The sequence below is a fragment of the Chelmon rostratus genome, chromosome 3, assembly GCF_017976325.1.
Source record: "Chelmon rostratus isolate fCheRos1 chromosome 3, fCheRos1.pri, whole genome shotgun sequence".
Classification (NCBI taxonomy): Eukaryota; Metazoa; Chordata; class Actinopteri; order Chaetodontiformes; family Chaetodontidae; genus Chelmon; species Chelmon rostratus.
In genome coordinates, this window is record NC_055660.1 from 8,194,229 (window position 1) to 8,213,973 (window position 19,745).

Here is a 19,745-nt window from a genome sequence, read left to right on the forward strand (position 1 = left end):
GGTAGATGAAAATCAAGGGGTATTTTTTCGGCTATCCTCACCTCGCCGGTAGCAGAGGAAAGGAGGAAGGAAGGACGTCACGACGCAATTGTAGAGCACGTACGTGCCGTCATCAGACATTACAAGACAATCGAGGAACTTTGTGGCGATCATGAATTTACGTATACGTCTGTTAAAACGTTACTTATGAAAGAAATGTAGAAATTATTGAAACATTTCAACATTTTAAAAATGGTAACGAATACCCACATACAAACCATGTTTCCTGATTAGCCATTAGCAACATTTCCACTAATGTAGATCTATCACGTTTCTTTTTTTTGTATAAACCACAACATCAACCGAGTGTAGAAACACGTTCACACCAGCCTTCTAAATTTTATAGAAGACGATTTATCCCTCGCTTTCAAACTATAGAAGACCCTTGAAAAAATGTAGCTACAAAATAAACAAACAAAAACAAAAACAAAATAACTCCAAAGAGACTGTCACCGGCAGTTACATAGACATTAAATCAAATATTATGACTGATATGGAAATAGGAGTTTGCACTATCAGCTAGTATCTGGTTTCGTTTGATAAATAATTGTTTTTATATGGTAAATGTTTTCAATTTGTTCCTATTGTTATCTTAGTATTTTTAGTGTTGTTATCTGTCTTTTAGTTATGTTTAATCTGTTGCCTAATTTTACATTGTTGTACATTGGCTGCAATTTTTTATGCTGCCGCCTTGGCTGAGACTTCTTTGCAAAACAGGTTTTTAACCTCATTATCATATTCGTTGAATTAAGATTGAAAAAGCAGACCCAGTCCATAATTCACGGATTAGCTATTTAACCGGAGACGGATTAGTCCGTGAACGCCCCAATCAGAAAAAAAGGAGTTTGCCCATTCTCCCCACTCTGCTGAATTGCGTGAATGCAGCACCAGACCCAAGCAGCCGCGCGTCGAGATTTGTCGCCAATGACAGTCGCCAACTAGCTAAAGTCATGGCGCTGCTCAAGCAAAGTTGTTGTGTTGCTGGCCGTTTCTCCACAAGCCATCTCTGGCTGAGTCCAAGATGCATTCCACATGTAAGTATTTCCTCTGACTGCTGGAATATTCTACGAGCAAACACTGACCATATGGATAATTAGTTAACGGTTAGCGTCGGGTGTAAGCCTGGTCACGGGCCTTGAAGTAATTACGTAGCTAACGTTTATGTTTTGTGTGCCAGCTGTAATGACAGTCAGGCTGTTCATAATTTCCCAAATAGACGATGTGGTGCACAAACTCGTAAACATCATGACTGTGATTGAACGAAGAGACTCTGAGAAGCAGTGACACTTGAAGTAACCCTCAGTCTCTCCTCTACAGAGTTACACCAGCAGTTTGACAACTGTGGCGAAATCCTCCACAGACCGAGCTGACAGAAAGAAGGAGCTTCTGAGTGATGACGGGCCTGATCTACAAGACTTCATATCAGGGGACCTGTCGGAGAAAAGCAACTGGGAAGAGTACAAAGGCAACCTGAAGAGAGCGAAGGGAGAAAGGTAAGACAGCAGGCATATTGCAGCTGTGAGAAAGTGAGGACTTTGAGTTAGTAAAGGTTGCTCCTATTATGTCTGAGAGTGTGTAGTGTTATCAGCAGGGTTCAAAGGCCAGATCAGAAAAAAAAACTAATCTACCAGACTGTTAGAGGTGACATGCTCCCCAGATCCTCATACATCTTGTCTGACGTTTGCTGTGTGAAATAGCACTTCTGCTTATTTTCCCTGTTGGCTAAAGTTTCACTTAATAAAGTGTAATAAATGTTTATGTTATTTCAGGCCAGCTGGTCCACGTCTGCTTTAAAACACTGCAGGACGCCTTGCATTTACAACAAATTCCTACTGTTGCATGGACTTAATTGATTCACTTGAATCTGAATCAGTTTTAGTTTACCAAGTACAGCTAGCTGCATCTACCAGGAAGTGGTTGTGTCGTCGTTGGTCGGACCACACTGTTGCACCTTTAGTGAAAGGCTCTGCTGCTGTTTCTGTGACAGGCTGCGGCTTCCCCCGTGGCTGAAGACCGAGATCCCGATTGGAAAAAACTACAACAGGCTGAAGAACACACTGAGAGACCTCAATCTGCACACAGTAAGTTGTACGGGCAGGTGACAGAATACAGGAATTACCTGCACAGGTGAGCGGAGAAACGTAACAAATACAGATGCTTCAAACAGTTGGAGGGTGACATGTTTAGGGCCACCTGTTCCCTTTGAAGCAAGGGTCACAACAAATCAATACAATGCTGTTTAGTTTTTTTTTTTAGTAATACTTATCAGGCCATAAACATTAGATCATGTCCAGTCCAATGATCCTGGACCAGTTCTTCAAGACTCTGTGTCTGTGTTTTCTCAGGTGTGTGAGGAGGCCAGGTGTCCCAACATTGGAGAATGCTGGGGAGGAGGAGAGTACGCCACAGCCACAGCTACCATCATGGTAAGTCTCTCAAGATGCTGTGGCTCTGTGGTGCAGCTGAAATCACAGACAGTTAGAGGAAAACCAGAAAAAAGCCACAAAAGCAGAAATCAATCATATTTGTTTAATGATTTCATTTGTGATGTTTTCTTACATTCAAGTTAATAATATATTAGTGCTAAACAAATACCAAAAATAAAGAGATGATGCTGTGAGCACTAATGTAGGTTATTTCTGTTAAATTTATTTATCTAAGTTTACAAGGAAACAAGGAGATACTGCTGTCTGCTGAGAAATGCTGTTGTAAAGTGCCCTAAAACTTTATTCATTTTTCATTCATAAGTTTTTGTTTAATTTTGTGATGACCTGTGGGCTTTTATTTAGTTCCTTTTTTTCATTCAAGACAAATGCACTGCAGGCAAAATGCAGATCTACTTAAGCAAACAAACTTGTTGTTATTATTAAATTGTGATATTTTAACAGATGCCAAAAAGCACAATGATATTGGCATTAAATATCATCCATCGGCTGTTCTTTAAATATCATCATCAGCCATTGAAAAACCCTTATCGGTCGACCGTAAATCCATGTATTACCCCCCATGGTGGCTGTGAACCAGAGAACGTCTTATAATACATGTCCATATGGGTTATTTGTTCTAGTCCTATGACATACATATAGCTAAGGTTTTTTTCTGTCTCTCTGTATGTAGCTGATGGGGGACACATGCACCCGTGGGTGCAGGTTCTGCTCTGTAAAGACGGCCCGTCAGCCCCCACCTCTGGACCCGGATGAGCCGCACAATACAGCCAAGGCCATCGCTGCCTGGGGGCTGGACTACGTGGTTCTTACCTCAGTTGATAGAGATGGTAATGGCCTCCTAACTCAGTGCATAGTGTTTAAAGAGGTTTACCAAACACTTAAAAGGCCACATATTCAAATTAACAGTTGTGTCCGGGATGGCCGTCCTAATGCTTTTTTTCCGTCTTTTGCAGATATTGCTGATGGAGGGGCAGAGCACTTTGCTAAGACAGTCTCGACCCTGAAGGAAAAGTATAATCTCCCATTCCTTTTGGGTTTATCGGATGTTTGCATCTTAATATCAGTACAAAATGAACAATTCACCACTTCTGTCGTCTTCATCTAGGGACCCTCGGATCCTGGTTGAATGTCTGACCCCTGATTTTCGTGGTGACCTGGCAGCAGTGGAGAAGATCGCCCTGTCAGGATTAGACGTGTATGCCCACAATGTGGAGACAGTTCGAGAGCTGCAAAGGTACTTAACATATCGCCTGTGTGTTTGACCAGATTGTTGATTCTGGAGTTTGATAAGAGGATAAATGCACAAAGTTGGAAGCTAAGCATCTAGTCTCTGTTTCAACATTAAGAAAAGCCTGAATGCCTCAAATCCATCAGCTCCTCAGTCTGATTTTGCACATTTCAATCATCTATCATCACACCGATTGGTATGAAATCTAGTTTATATTTTAAAAAATAATTACTGTACTAATATAAAATCGACTTGCTGCTTACAGCTCTACCACAAGAGGGAAGTCAGTCATAGGCAGGAGGAGAGTGATACACACACTTACCAGCAGGTGGTATATGAGAGCAATCTCTCAACTGTTAGAGTAAATACTACAAGAACTGCACAAGTGGAGGCACAGGGAACACTGTACAGGTTTACCTCATTGTCCCTGCTACTGGTTCATGGTAATCTATATTTACCTTTCTGGTTATTTATCGTCCACCTCTTTCATCTGTTCCCAGGCACGTGCGTGACCCCAGAGCAAACTTTGACCAGTCTCTGAGCGTCCTGAAGCACGCCAAAAAGGTCAATCCCACTGTTCTCACCAAGACATCCATCATGCTCGGACTGGGGGAAACTGACCAACAGATACTCGACACCTTGACCGGTGAGTAAACGCCTCAGTCACACTTTAGACATACTTCCAAAAAATTTGGATGTAAAGTAGAATTCCCTGACTGCGCCGTCCTGACGATGTTTCAGAGCTGCGAGAGGCAGGAGTGGACTGTCTAACACTGGGTCAGTACATGCAACCCACCAAACGCCATCTAAAGGTAAGAACATCACACTTTATGGAGCATTTCCCCATTCATGAAGACAACAGTGCTGCAAAAGAAAAATGTGCATTTGGTAAATGATTGCACACGTGTGTTTGGGTGTAGGTGGAGGAGTACGTCACTCCAGAGAGGTTTGCCTACTGGGAGAAAGCCGGGAATGATATGGGCTTCGTTTACACGGCCAGCGGGCCACTGGTGCGATCCTCCTACAAAGCTGGTGAGAATCACATTTCATCCTGCACAGTTTGAGTAGCTAACATTTGACCTACAACATGTCTCCATCAGATTAAGAATGACAGTGAAGATGCTTAAATAAAGCTAATAGTTACTGTTCTGCATGTCTTCATTAAGTTCTTATAGGGCAGAGAGAATCTATATTTTTCTCATCTATACCTTTTGTCTTTGCAGGTGAGTTCTTCCTGAAGAATCTATTAAAGAAGAGAAAAGCCGAACCCACCATAGCAGAATGAAAACCACCGAACCAGCAGCTTCTACCTATAACCGTACACATTTACAGCCACACCTTTACTCCTGCCGTAGCACAGGAAGCACATTTAATGCACATGAGTTGTAAGGGTAGAGATGTGACATTGCATTAGACTCGTGTGAGCACAGGGACCATTCCTTTGCACTTGTCCCCTGCTGTTCACCTATGACAACCCAGGTGTCTACATTTTAGGGAAAGCGGGTAGAGACCTGCAGATTATGCGGGTATATATGTAGATTGGGGGGGGGCTTGGAGGCTAAATCACATCCACTGTGAACTCCCTCCCCTCGGGGGCCCTGGACTTCAGATTAAGTGCTACTGACCTTTAACCACAGCCTCTGTTTATGGGCGCTTTGATGTCTGCTGCTTCAGGACTGATGATTTCATGGAGCAACAGTCTTTTTTTGGGGGGGTTCTTGCAGTGGCTTCAAAGTGAAATTATGACGCAAAACAAACCTATGGTTGCCGAAGACTTGTAACACATAACATGAGGAACAGTACGATTTGAGCCCAGGTTGGCTTTTTGTTCATTACAGAAGTATCAGAACAGGCACTTCTGATATCGCTGTGCCAATTTTGGCTCAAACTGCTTTTTCTAACATTATATGTGCGTTACTTTTACACACTGTTTAGACAAAACACTTCTTGAAAGTGTACATTTATATTTAAAGAATTAAAACTCATCTGTCCACGTTTGCCAGTTTCCATTCTTATGTCACTTTTCTTTTGTACATTGATTATGAATAACGAACAGGCCCAATTTTAAGGACACATCACATTTTATTGTATTGTCATTTTTAGTAAGCCGTCACTGGTACAGAGGACAAATACTGATTAACATACAGTAAGATGATTTATAAAAATATTTTAAAAATAGTATAAAATTTTGCAATTTAGCAACAATACTTGATCATATAGTAAATACTGTAAGAAAGTAGACTCACGCCAATAGTGTTCTTTTGAAATCGACTGCAGACGGCACATGTTTACCTGCATTTGAAATGTTTGGTTGATAAATGCTACTTGACGTTGCAATGTATAAATTTAAAACTGAGCTTACAAAGAGTCAAACACATTCATTGATCACATTCACACGATTTTGGACTGAAGGCTCAACTTTTTCCTCTCATACAACCTACTGCAGGTAAGCGATTAGTCACTGTAACTGTGACACACACAGAGGGGGTTGGACCCGATGAAGTGTTTCACCAGCAACAAAAAGGCCGAGAGAGGAATGTGTTCCATGTGTGGGGGGTGAAGGGAGTTCTAGACTTTGGCTTTCTTGGTGGGAGGTTCACTGGCAGTGATGCGAGGACAAACAGCTGCCGGAGTGTAAGGGATTCGTGTTGCGGTCACTTTCTTACCGATGGTCTCGATCTGCGGACAGAAGAAGCATCAGAATAACAGTAGCTGAACAGCCGTTGCCCTGAAACATATCTGCCTCTTCCAAATGCTCATTTTGATTTTATGTGAGGTGTGTGCAGTGTTTCCTGTCTGCTCACCTGGAAGCCGATGTTCTGGAGGTGAGGGTGGAGGTGATCCAGCACCCTGCGACCATCAAATATAAAAGCCGGCTTCAGCATCTTCTTGTAAATCTTCTCATAGTCCAGTTCCTACAATGGAATTAGAAGGATATGATGACTTCAAGGGTTTTTTTTTTTTTGCCTGAAATTAAGTAATTTATAAGAGATGGCAGAAAAAAGTGTGAGTGTGACCTTAAACATGTCCCACTCTGTGCAGATGACCAATGCATGTGCACTCTGGCAGGCCTCGTAAGGGTCAGAGGTCACAGTCACCAGCTCTGACACTGAGAAAGAAAAACAAAACAAGGGTCAGTGAAGAATCACCAGTTCTCATCTACAGCCCAGCATTCAAAAGAAACTTTCAGCTAAGATTCATTCGGAAAATCTGCAAAAGACTTTTTTTGAAATTCTTTTTCATTAATTTTAAAACAAACACAGTACAAATTCTTCAACAGAGTAAGATGTCAGAGTAAGATGGACAGCAGCAGTACTATTACAGATCGACCTTTAACCCCCCTCTCAATCCATGTATCTGCTGTTGTATCTTATGTAATAAAATCAAATATCGCCCCAAAATATAATACTCTGCAAGCTTTTCACAGCTGCATTTGGCCCTGGTTAAAGACACACACACACACACACACACACACACACACCTCTTTCTGGGTTGTCCTCCGAGATGCTGGGCTGGGAGAGGTCATGAATGATTTGTTCTTTAAGAACTTTGGGGTCATAGATGAATAGCTTGGCTCCCTCGTCCATCAGATATTTAGAAATGTAGATACTGGACGACTCCCTGGAGTTGCGACACAGACACACACTCTACAGTTAACTCTGATCAGGGCCATAGTTCACCTCAGAACGCTGGCAGGTGTTCATATGGAGTGAAGTGTGATTAACAGTGACGATGCATGTTTTCTATGTACAGAGATTATACATGGTGGTTAAAGAGGCTCTCAAGGCTTCTCATACAAACAATGCCAGGTTAAGGATTAACATAAAGCTGTCAGAAAGAAATATGAGAGAAAACCAAAGAGTTGGGTGGTGCCAAACATCTACAAAGGGAATGTAGAAAAGACATAAAATGAGACCAACCTTGTGTCACCTGTGTCTTTTTTGAAGGAGAAGCCCAGCAGAGCAATCTTTTTACCAGTAACAGTGTTGAAGAGGCAATCAATTATCCTGCAGGCAAACCGCCGCCTTTGGTACTCATTCATGTCTATCACCTGACAAAATGACAGAGATTGAGAATGAGGTGAATACAGCGAGCAGAGACCTTCAGGGGAAATAAAAAAAAGAAAATGAGGTGCTATGTCTCACCTGCTGCCAGTAGGAGGCTACCTCAGGCAGGTTCAGCGCCTCGCACAGGTACACCAGATTCAGCACGTCCTTCTGGAAACAGCTTCCACCAAAACCTGCCCAGGGTGGACACAGAGGGCAACACTTCATCTGTGTTTAACTGATTTAAATTTTACAAAGAGGCTCCTTCTAAACACCTTTGGGACAGGTTTCTTACCTACGCTGGCTTTGAGAAACTTGCTGCCTATTCTCTGGTCCATACCGATTGCCTTCGCAACCTCCTCTACGTCGGCCCCGGTGGCCTCACACAGAGCACTGATACTGTTGATGCTGCTGATTCGCTGGGCCAGGAATGCATTGGCTGCCTACACAAACACAAATCATATTTTTTTTTAGACTGTACTTATGACATATACAAATTAGTAAAGGTAGTTGTTCTTCAGTCAAACATAAACATTTGCTGGTTCAAACTTCTAAAATGTGACTTTGATACTTTGACAGAAAATGTTTTGAATCATTGTTTTATCATTAAAAAAATCATAGCATAGCGTAGCATAACACATAAATGCATAAGATTAACAACAATCTTGACACAGGTGCCTTAGATTTGTTTAAAGAATTGTGACCAAGATACACAGTGGAACATTTGACCGAGTTATAATCTTGTCAGAGCACAAATACTGAAATATTGGCAATAAGCTAGTGTCAGCTGATAGATCAGCCTGGCCGATTAATTTGAATCTCTCTATCATGGACAGTTGGTTGGATAAAACAAGCAATTTAAATGTGTCATCTTGGGATCTGAGAAAACTATAAACATGGTTTTCATTTTTCTTACATGTTGTCAACAAAATGATTAATCCATCAACTGAGACAATAACCAGCGAATTACCTGAAAATGAAACAATGAAAACAATAGCTGGTCGCAGCCCCACACTCACCAGTTTAGACAACTCGGACGACCACGTGTTGGTAGTGATTATTCTTGCTTTGGGGACCCAGTGTTCATAGACAGCACACAGCGCTCTGATTGCCCTTTGACCTTCGGCTGTTTCGTCTCCACCAATCAGGACGCGGTCTGGCTCCTTTAGGTCCCGCACTGCTGTTCCCTCTGCAAGGAACTCTGGGTTGGACAGCACCTAAAGCAGCGGTATGACTTTAGAAACTCGCAGAACAGCACATATCTCAGTCTCATTCTCATGGAACAACACACACTTGTAGGTTGAGGCTGGGCTTGGTGTTGGCATCAAATATCCGTCTAATGCTCTCAGCAGCGCGAACTGGGACCGTGCTTTTCTCTGTGACAATCTTGTAGCCATCAGACACCTCCACAATCCGCCGAGCACACGCCTCAATAAACTTGAGGTCGGCCGCACGACCCTTCCCCATCCCATAGGTCTTGGTTGGGGTGTTAACCTGTGGAGGAAGTACAACCATTGTAATGAATTCATTTGTGTGTATTTTTTTAGCTGGTAAAACAGCAGAAAGTGTGAGTCGATATGTGTGCAGGAGTAACTGATGGACTCACCGAGATAAAGACGAGGTCTGCATCCCTGATGGCTGAGTCTATGTCTGTTGAGAAAAACAAATTTCTCCCCCTGCATGATTCAACCACCTCTTTCAGACCCGGCTGGGGTGGGAGGAAGTGGGAAAATGAGACCGGGAAGGGTGTGTCAGTGATGTATGACAAACATGGCACAACAGTTACAAATGTATTATGATTTCTCATCAACTGCCCTTACACACTAGTCACTATGATGTAATACTCAGTGGTTATGGTTGACGTAGAGAAGTTGCAACACAGAGGAGTCTGGAACCAATTTATGTCTAATTCAGCCCACGATGGAGTCATATTGTGCAAAAACAATGACTGGGTGGACGGTTGCTTAGCTACATATACTGTTTCAACACTGCAAATTTGACAAGTGTCTAATGTCTAATACCTTAATATTAGTATTACTTATAATAATTATACACAACTCTATTAATGATTTCAATATCTTATTACAAGAAATCCCTTGATTTATCCTGATATAATTCCTTCAGCTTGGTTTACTCAAATAATTACACACATAAAGTATAATACCTCATATATGGGCAGGGTGTCTGAGTTCCAGGCTTTGATGCGGGACTCGTTGACATCCACGACTGTCACTGTGATCTCTGGACACATGTGGGCAATCACACTACATGTGGGGCCTCCTACGTACCCAGCACCAATGCAACAGATCCTCTTTATCTGAAACATCTGCAAATGTAGAGAGAGGATGAAGTACAGGAAAAAACATGAAGTGTGAGAGAGTCGGCAACCTGAATAAAGAACTGGAACCAGATACATACTGATTTTACAGTGTAAGGTTTAAATTGTCAGTGCTCTCTGGTGGACAAATTATGCAACACTGACGCTGATCCTAGATGACCTCAAGCCTAGTTTTCTAGGGACAAATCTTGCTCCTTATCAGCTGACATACACAAAGATACTGATTTACCTGCAGTAAGGTAGTATCAACTGATATCTCAGCGGGACTGATTTATTGGTGGAGTTCTATTCTGTTATTCTGTCCTGTGCAGATTAAGTCTATACGTGAACCTTTTCCCACTCATCAATCCTTTTTATTTTATGAGGGCTACAATGAAGGATTACTTCAATCTGTTGGTTATTTTCTCAATGAATTGATTAAGTGAAATTGAGTGAAAGGGTGCATAAACCTCAAAATATTCATATTTAGGGAGATGACATCAGAGCATTTTGTTTTTTCTTAAAAAATACTCAGATTGATTGATTATCAAAATAGTTTGTGATTAAGACAACTTACTGAAAAATAATTGTTTCAGCTCTGTATTATGTAAGTGTCTCAACTTTAACAGCAAATTCCATGGACCGATTTGCTCTAAAAGGCTACTTTTAGTTTGGTTTCTTTTGATCTACCAATTAGGTTTTCATTTTTCATATTCCCACTCAAATCAATTTACTAATAACTCACTAGTTCACCAATTAATTGCTCCAGCTTCTCAATTATGACAATTTGCTGTCACAGTTAACTTAATAGATTTTGCAGCCCCACGGTACACTTAACACTGCATTTCCATTCATCTGGCCAGATTTTTCACGGCACTACAGAGTGTCATAACTTTAAAAATGTCGCCTCCATGGGGTGTTTTACTACGACAAGCGAAGCCCTATGAGAAAAGTTAACTTTGATTTCTGTCTTACATTATTCTGAATCATCTTAATCGCCCTGCTCGTGTCTTCACGTGTAATGGCTCACCAATTCATCAGTGCTAGAGTACCAGTCGTACCGTTATAGCCTGGTATGAAATAAAGAGCCTTTCATTGCAACTCAGCCACGTCTGGCAGAGATGAAAAATGCCCCTTTATCCCAGATACCTTTCAGCCAGTTCACGTAAGCTGTGTTACAAGGCAAATGTCACTGTTTGTAAGGTAAGGTTACACATTAACAGGACCGTAATTACGCTACTTCTTCTTTCTTACCACCGAGTTATCGAAACACACGGAACAAATGAATGAACGTTGAAGCAGCTAGCTAGCAACCGCTAGCTAACGTTACATTACCTCTGCCAACTCGACAGTCACAGAACTTCAGGAATGCGCAGATTGTGGTCACGTTAGCTCCTTAAATGTGTAACGTTAACGTTCTTGTCCAAACAGCCGTCGGTTCCGAAGCCACTACTCTGCTGTGATAAACTACGAATACCTTAAATTAATACTTAAACCAGCGCTCGACGACCAAACTCACACCATCTGTGTGCCCCTTTCAACTTTTCCTGCGCTACCTTTACCTAAACTGAGACAGTTTGGCCAAGGTACCACCACCTCCTTCATGACACCAAGCAGCGGAAGAGGTACTTCCGGTGCAATGGTTTTTCAGAGTAAAGCATCAAATTATTCATCTGCTGCCCTCATGAATAGAAAAGGGACAGACAAAATAAAACAGGTTGTCATTTTAACTCCGCTGGGGGAAGTATTCAGCACCTTTATTACACTGCAGAAATATTTTGTTACAAGAAAAGTCCCTCATTGAAAATATTATTAACATTAATTACATCAGATTATATAATCAAGAAAATGTACTAAATGTAGACAAATGTCACATATGACTATTATATATCATGCTATTATGCCAATGCTGCTGCGAGAGAACACCTCCACAACCTCCTGGATGACTGACGACAGACCTCAGTTTGTGAGACTGAGGGGATGTTTGTCTGAACCATTCACAGCCCTGTCATCTGCAGAAATTGTCTGATGACTGCAGTTGTAGGGTGTGTCAGTGGTGGAAGGAGACTGAGCACAGAACTGGTGGACTGCTTTGTGGCATGGTGTAGGACCAGGGGTAATTTCAACAGCATTTCCACTCTGGGAGAAGAGGTGAAGGTAGTGGAAAGCTTCAAATACCTGTAACATTGCAGCTGTCCTGGAAGGGACAAGGTAGACTCTATTTCTTGAGGAAGCTTAGGTACTTTAATATGTGCAGCACAATGTTGCAGATGTTTGACCAGTCTGTTGTTTTAAGTGCAATTTTCTTTGCAGCCATCTGTTGGGGCAGCAGCACCAGAGCCACTGACACTAAGAAACTGAATAAACTGATAAAGAGGGCTGGCTTTGTGCTGGTCTGGAGCACCTAGAGTTGGTTGTTGAGAGGAGGATGTTGCACAAACCACTCAACACTTCACGTCCCCTGCATGACCTACAAATCAGACAGCAGAGTGTTTTCAGTTGGAGGCTTCTTCAACTCCACTGTAGTAAGGACTGCATTGCCCACTTTGCTGCCATTTTTAATCATTTTGTATAGGAAAGCAATGATTATTTTCATTATGGAAACACCAATGACAAGTTGGCGGAAAGTGGCGCTCATATTCTTTTTTTGGGTATGTGTGTCTTATATTGTGTCTTATATTTCAACATGCACTGTCTTCAGTAGAGTCAAACAGCATTGGCATAGATAGTAGGACAAGAACATTTTCCCAGCTTTGTGGGAAAGTCTTTTATTGGATAACAGAGTAGGAGCAGACCAAACAGGATGCCATAAACACATGTCTTAACAGCACTCAATCATTAAGACAATTGGGTTTCATTGTGTTTAAGTCGTAAATCCAAAATGCCTCTCTCTGTTGAAACTTGTTTTAAGTGTTGCTCTCATGCTGGCAGGAAGAAATGAGTTTATTATGCTGGTGCATCACATTCTTAAGGACAACTATTCTAATAAATGTAAATGTTCTGGATAATGGAAAAAAATATGAATGAAAATCATTGAAAATAGAAAAAAGGTTTGAGTATTTTAAATAATAGCAAACAAATCAATCAATTAAACAAAAAAATATTAAGTGTTCAACATAAAAATAGGTGCTGGGTGCTCACAGTTTCTTAAACTGTGTGATGTTTTAGAGCCTCTTGTAATCTGAAGACAAAAATTAACTTTAGATGGAAGCCAACAGCAGTTCAAAAATAAACACGACTAGTTTAATTACATTAGTCTTTGATATCAATATTTTTTCTTATTGCTGCTGTACATTCTGATGGATTACATGGTAATGAGAGACGGCACATTTATAAAAAGGGGTTTATGATTGCAAGTAATTGATACTGACATGTCACCATGTCACAGGAACACAACATTTTCTAAGCAAATTGCAGCATTTCACCAAAATACTTAAAATACTTGCTTGCACTAGAGCTGCTGGCTAGAGAAGATTTAACAGCTGTCATCAACTATGTTTAAAACACATTTTTGGTACAGCATACAGTACAAAAGTCATCACTTCAAATGTAACATACAGCCCACACATATTTTAGCAGTGGTATGTTAGATTTCAAGTGTTATTTTCTAAAGGGTATAGTTTTATTTGGAGGGCTCCACGGTGGCGGTGGACTGTCTTGGAGTATCGCTTGTATTCGCCTCTCTTCTCTCTGTCTCTTCTGCTCCAGATCTTTCCGTGCCTGTTGGAAAAAGGAAAATCAATAATGGGAGATATATTTTCCTTCAGATGCCTTTGCTATAAACACTTCTGTCACTCTCAGAAAACAGTTAGTAATATGGAACAAATCAGCACCAAGAGTTCACACTTCAGGCTGGCCGTGAGAGCTAAGTGAGTCATTTGTCTCAAAAACAAGACCTCTGGTGACAGTACTCACTGGTACCAAAAGTAATTCTACTTACCAGCCAGTTTTCATACATCTCTAAAGCCATTTTGTCTCTCTCTTCTTTAATGTATTGTTCTTCTTCTGCTTTATTCTTGACTTCTTTATGCTCCATCGTGACTTTTTCATGGAGGACCTCTTTCTTCTTTTGGCACCTTCAACGTTTTAAGAAAAAAAGAGTAACAATAGATTTAGATGAGAGTTACTTCACTCATTGATGTTTTCCTGGTAGAGAGGCAGGTGATGAAACATGGCCAACCATCCAGCTTTGGCTGCCATCTAGTGGTTAATCATTTGTACAGCACTGTTGGGTGTTGATTTGTGTTGACTACTTCTGTTTTGTGATATTTACAAAATAAAATGAAGAGTGCTAAGACAATTTTATGAAGAAATGTAAACAAAAATGTGTGCAATCCAGCCACTAAAGAGACATCCTTCTATCTACAAATGCAAAAGACTTAAACGACAGACAGGGGGGTCATGCTGCAACACCCTTTAAATAAATAAATAACAATAATATATAATGTATAATAAAAAAGTGGATGATTTGCACTCACCAGTTAGAAAAGGCAGATTTGCTCTCAGTCTTCCTCTCTTCCTCCTTTTCTTGCTTTTTTAACTTGAATTTATTCTCAGCTTCTCTTCGCTCTCTGTACCTTTCTTTGAGCAGATGATCATGCTCACGCTTCCATTTTTCAAACACCTGTATTGTTTATAACATTACTGATTAACATCACATCCTCCCAAAGAAGTGTTTATATCTTTCAGAATAATGGACAATAAAGCATTAATATACCTGTTTTGCAGTTTGCCTTTTTTCTTCTTTCTCTTCAATCGCTCTTTGCTTTTTTCTGATCACATCTTGCTTTTCTTTGGCTTTGGCTTTGAGATTTTCTGCTTTCTTTTCTTTCCAAACCTCATATGATGCAACAGCATCTTCCTTTTTAGCTTCTTCTTCCTGTTTGGTTTTTGAAAGATGAGGAGCAATGTGCATATATGTTAAAATAAGCATTTTTTTGTACTATTCAATAACAGTATGATGCCTTGTACTGTATTGACAAAAAAGATTATTCACCCTTTTCTTTTTTTCTTTTAGGATTTCCTCTTTCTTCTTCAGTTGCATGTTCTCTCTTGACTTTTCTTTTTTCTTTTGAAGCCATTCCTGTCAGGAGTACACGTTAGTGGGCAGGGATTTCAGACCAATGTACTGTAGATACTCTGAAGCCATCTACCAATATAAATAATGAGTCGCAGAAAAAACTAACCGTGATGGCTGTCTCCCAATAACTGGCTGCTAAACACCAGTGGTGGAAAGTACATTTACTCCTGTACTATATCAAGAACAAATTTAAGGTACTTTTACTTTACATTATATATTTTGATTTTACGCAACTTTACTCCACTACATTTCAGAGGCACATATTAAACTTTTTACCAGACGAGACACAGAACATACATACTTACAGAAATTTTCAGAGCCTTCCTGTCCAGTGAAAATCATGTATGTCCAAATATGGTGATTTTGAATTTGAAATTTTTCTGATAAACCGAAGGATTAAGTGTCCTTTTTGCTGATAATACTTACATACTTTCACTTAAGTTAGGTTTTTAATGCAGGACTTTTACATGTAACAGATTATTTTCACAGTGTGGTATTCATACTTTTACTTGAGCAAAGGATTTGAGTACTTCTGCTAAACACTCCCTTTAAATTTGGCATTTTATTACATCAGGAAAAGTAATAATTTCAAGCCTAAATATGCTCTTTAAGATCCACTCCTCTGTGCCTGACAATAATATAATAAAATCTGACAATAATGTGCTAACATAGAAGTTATACGTAGGCCGTTTCACAGGGTTGCAGAAACCACATTCTACTTATGAGTCTTTGAGGGTATAAGATGGAGCTCTGCTTAATAGTGCTTATGAGAGAACTGAACTGATTATATATATCCTTCACCAGAACACACAAAACACAGGAAAACAGTCAGGATTCTTAACTGTTGCAGGTGCTTTGGTCCACTGAGTGCTTCACATCCTACATGACACTAGAAAACACAACATGGGCTCATTATCACACTGACCTGGTAAATGGCCGCTCGGAGTGAATCCGCTGCTTGTGGCTGAGACTCTTGTAGAGAGACTTTACGATCCAGAACTTTGAGAGATCCCAAATACTTTGATTCCACTTTCCTGGAGCACACACTCTGAGATCTCTGAGTGGTCTTTGAGTGAGAACTTGGTGTTCTAATTTAAATAAAATAATAGTCAGTTAGTCAGTTAAGTTACTATCCAGCTCTGTGCAGGAAGCTACTGCGGCTTGTTTACCTACCTGGTATCAAATGAGCTTTCGTGGGCATGAGAGAGATGATCTGCGTCTTGCTGAAAGAAAACAATAAACACATTTACTGAGATGAAAAGTAATCAAAAGATGAGAAGAGGCAGAGCATACATCTAATATGAGCCTAACTACAGTCACACCTGATAATGTATGACTTACATTAAACTCTTCGAATGATGTGGAGTACTTTCTCTCCTGCTCTCTGCTGTCATCGGAAATAAAGCCAACTAAAAAAAGAAAATAAATAAGAAGGATTAATGAGTTAAAAATACAAAACAATAAAACATTGTAGTTGTGGTGCTGTACATGTCAGTTAATACCTCTTGATCCAGAATCAATCGTAGACTTGGTGAAGATCTGCGACTGCTCACTCTTGTTTGAGGAGGATCTGCTGAGGCTACACGAAACTGTGTGGTCACCTTCTGTCCACTACATGGTGAAACAACATGATGAACATATGCTCCAATTAGAGGATGTTTCTTTTTACTCTGCAGCTTAAAATACTGAATAACCAAGCAATGAGACGTGTATGGACTGCAGCTCCTTACAGCTATGTTGCTGGATGTGCCAGTGGAGATGGGAATGGATGTGGAGGAAGTCTGGGGCCTGCTTACATCCTGAGATTCAGCATCTTCAGCTATCTTCTCTGTAGCATGAAGGCTCAATCCTAGAGTCCTTTGCCGCGGTTTAGGCCTGGGTGGCTCCCTCTCTGTAGCACTATCTGAATAATAAGAGTTAGTAAGTAACATGTAATGAGCCCTTTGGGATTTGTACATTAAACACTGTGAACAGACCTGTTGAGGACACGTGTTGGAGGTCAGTTGTTGATAACTGTGGAGTCTGGGAGCTTTCTTCCAGATCAGAGATACTCTTATCCTCAGGACCTGGAGTCTCCATCACACTATTGTCAGACGGTAAAGGCAAAGGCATGTCCAGTAGAGTATCCTCTGATGTTTGGTATGACAGAGACTTACTCGTGCTCGCTCTTGTGATCTGAGGATCGGGAGACCCCACATCACTGTTTTTAAATTGACTGTTATCTTCACTGACATTTGTGGAGTGCTGTGAGGAAAGTGAGTTATTATAGTCGTTGTGTTGACCGACTGAAGAGCCAGGCAGCTCGTTTTCAGATGACTCTGATCCCGCAGTGTCTTTCAAGGGAGAAGTGATTCTTTGGGTTTTCAGAAATGAGACTCTCTTCGTCCTGCCATGTTTGCCTTCATCGTCTGAAATCTCAAAGTCGTTGATTTTGGCTTTACTCTTGCCAGCTTTCAATGCGCCGGCCTTCTTTTTTCTTGATTTGAGGAGTTCATTTAAAAAATCTGTGAAATATAGAACATGACAAGTGAATGACAAGACAGAACTAACCATTAAACTGTATCTATTCAACAAAACAATCTAAACTTAAAGTCCACATACTAGCTTTTTCTGAACATTTCAGCTGCATCCCTTTCTAAGTGGATGGTTGCTGGCCACCTGAGCACAGTCGATCCACTGAGGAAGACTAAGAGACGTGGCTGAAAACGGAAAGAGCTCCAACTTTCCCATTTGAAATGCATCTAAGTATGTTAGCCATACGGTTTGTTCTACTGACCAACTGCTGCTAATTCTTGTTGCCATCTGTCATTTTCTTCTGCAAATCAATTTTAGAAATCCTTCCTCTTAACATTGGGAGGGAAGCAGTGGGGTTCCCAACATTTCCCGTCTGCAGTGCGCCCACAGTCCAATCAGAAGAGCTCCATTACCACCTGTCATTATACAAATGTATTCCTGTGAATACATATAGATATAGTGGTCCTGGAATTGGTGATATTTAGGCATGGTACATTTTGTCAATCATTTCAGTTTATGTTGGATAGACTCTAGAAGTTGCAGATTCTGGATGTTTAGCTATACTCTATATTTTAATTAATCTGCTCTCTTGTTAACTAGTTTTCACAGACTCTTATAAAACTGCCATTTCTTCAAAACAACTGACAACTGTGTGTAAGTACCCCTGGCTGGGAATCACTGCTGTAAAACAACCGTTTAAATGTTTTTGAAAAATCTCTTCACACTTTCTCTAATTTGTGTAAAACATGTTTACTAGGAATAACATTTACATGCTTCATAGTGAAAAGGACCTTACAAAGAGTGGTGTGAAAGGAAGGATAAAAAGCTGCTTAGGAAAAGGCAATTCAAAAGCTTCATCATCAACTATACTTAAACACAGGATGATACAGTCCACCACTACAATGTCAGCAAAGGCACCACATAGTTCAACATCTTATGGTTCTCATGGATAAGCCAGTCTTATCTAGCTAGACATTTGATGCTCTGCCATCTTACCATCTTCGTCTTCATTGAAGTCATCAGAGTACGAGTATCGGTCTGTTTTTGCTTTGCTTGCCCTGGCAGAGACAGCAGCCTGAAGTTCATCCTACAGCGACATAATTTCATATTGACATGACACTTCTTAGCCGTCTTCACATGGCTGTCGGTTGAACTAATCAACGCATTTCTTATTTAAGATGCCCAGACCGCATAAAATAAATCTTTTACCTGAAATGTTGTCCTTCTCGATGTTTTCGGGCTTTTCGTGTAAGCCAGTGTCCTGAAGTCCTGGTTTGTCATTCTGAAAAAACTACAAACACTTTCCTCTGGTTGCGTTCATTGACATATGCATGCTAGCTAGCGTTGCTAAAGTTCAGTGCAACAGGTAGCTAACGTTAGCTTAGCTACTAAGCAACCTATGCTACCATTATACCTACATTGCCAGTATGCCAAGTTTGACTGCTACATGAGTATTGTCTATCTGAATACATACCACACAGCTAAATGGTTCTAATTATGCTATAACTAAGGGTACACTGACACAACTCTGGCGAGGGTAACGAACTTGTTGACGGTAACCCTGGGAAACGTGGACAGTTCCGTTTCACCACTGCGCATGCTCAGAGGATTAACCCTAGGGCGATTTGAGGCGCTTGAACAATTTCCCAGCAAGTAAACAACATCAGGCCGGTCACCGGATGTTTTATTATTATGGAGGACAGACTGTCAGAGCTCAGATAGAGCAGAGCAGTAAAAACACCATCACAGCTGCACATTAATACACCAGTGCATTATACAGAAAATCTCAAGTCATCTACTTAAATAGTAGTGGAAATACCCAAATTTAAAAATACCCAGTTACATGTCAATGCAATTAAATTCAGTAAAGACAATTTTTCATTTATAACACTACAGATGTGTTTATCAGCCTCAGTGAATGAAGGAATGCACAAGCTCACAATAAAACACAGCCAAGCAGTAAGACTGAATTCTTTTTATTTTTTGTTTTGTTATAGGAAAAGTGCATAGTTGAAGCCCTTTTTTCTCTTAGACAGTAACAGTGTAAATCAAGGTCTCCCATGGTACAGATAGT

At 40.6% G+C, this 19,745-nt stretch overlaps 3 protein-coding genes across 3 annotated transcripts; 1 reads left to right on the forward strand and 2 right to left on the reverse strand.

Moving 5' to 3' along the window:
• The first annotated feature begins 942 nt into the window (after window positions 1-942).
• lias (lipoic acid synthetase) lies at window positions 943-5,711 on the forward strand. The gene is made up of 11 exons (XM_041933543.1): window positions 943-1,073; window positions 1,357-1,532; window positions 2,027-2,120; window positions 2,385-2,465; window positions 3,157-3,313; window positions 3,440-3,497; window positions 3,592-3,720; window positions 4,215-4,360; window positions 4,456-4,526; window positions 4,635-4,746; window positions 4,938-5,711. The coding sequence occupies exons 1-11, from the start codon at window positions 990-992 to the stop codon at window positions 4,997-4,999; spliced, it is 1,170 nt and encodes a 389-aa protein (XP_041789477.1). The 5' UTR covers window positions 943-989; the 3' UTR covers window positions 5,000-5,711.
• A 75-nt stretch (window positions 5,712-5,786) lies between these two features.
• ugdh (UDP-glucose 6-dehydrogenase) lies at window positions 5,787-11,677 on the reverse strand. Its single transcript, XM_041933758.1, has 12 exons — window positions 11,413-11,677; window positions 9,925-10,086; window positions 9,367-9,468; window positions 9,054-9,254; window positions 8,780-8,977; window positions 8,056-8,203; window positions 7,860-7,954; window positions 7,635-7,765; window positions 7,196-7,335; window positions 6,732-6,823; window positions 6,519-6,629; window positions 5,787-6,393 (listed from the first exon to the last, which is right to left on the reverse strand). The coding sequence occupies exons 2-12, from the start codon at window positions 10,084-10,086 to the stop codon at window positions 6,283-6,285; spliced, it is 1,491 nt and encodes a 496-aa protein (XP_041789692.1). The 5' UTR covers window positions 11,413-11,677; the 3' UTR covers window positions 5,787-6,282.
• Window positions 11,678-12,838: 1,161 nt separating this feature from the next.
• Window positions 12,839-19,449, reverse strand: map9 (microtubule-associated protein 9). Its single transcript, XM_041933718.1, has 13 exons — window positions 18,881-19,449; window positions 18,668-18,758; window positions 17,134-17,661; window positions 16,888-17,060; window positions 16,660-16,768; window positions 16,499-16,566; window positions 16,331-16,380; window positions 16,083-16,245; window positions 15,074-15,160; window positions 14,795-14,956; window positions 14,556-14,701; window positions 14,018-14,153; window positions 12,839-13,797 (listed from the first exon to the last, which is right to left on the reverse strand). Exons 1-13 carry the CDS (start codon window positions 18,950-18,952, stop codon window positions 13,678-13,680), a joined length of 1,905 nt encoding a protein of 634 aa, XP_041789652.1. The 5' UTR covers window positions 18,953-19,449; the 3' UTR covers window positions 12,839-13,677.
• Between the last annotated feature and the right edge of the window lie 296 nt (window positions 19,450-19,745).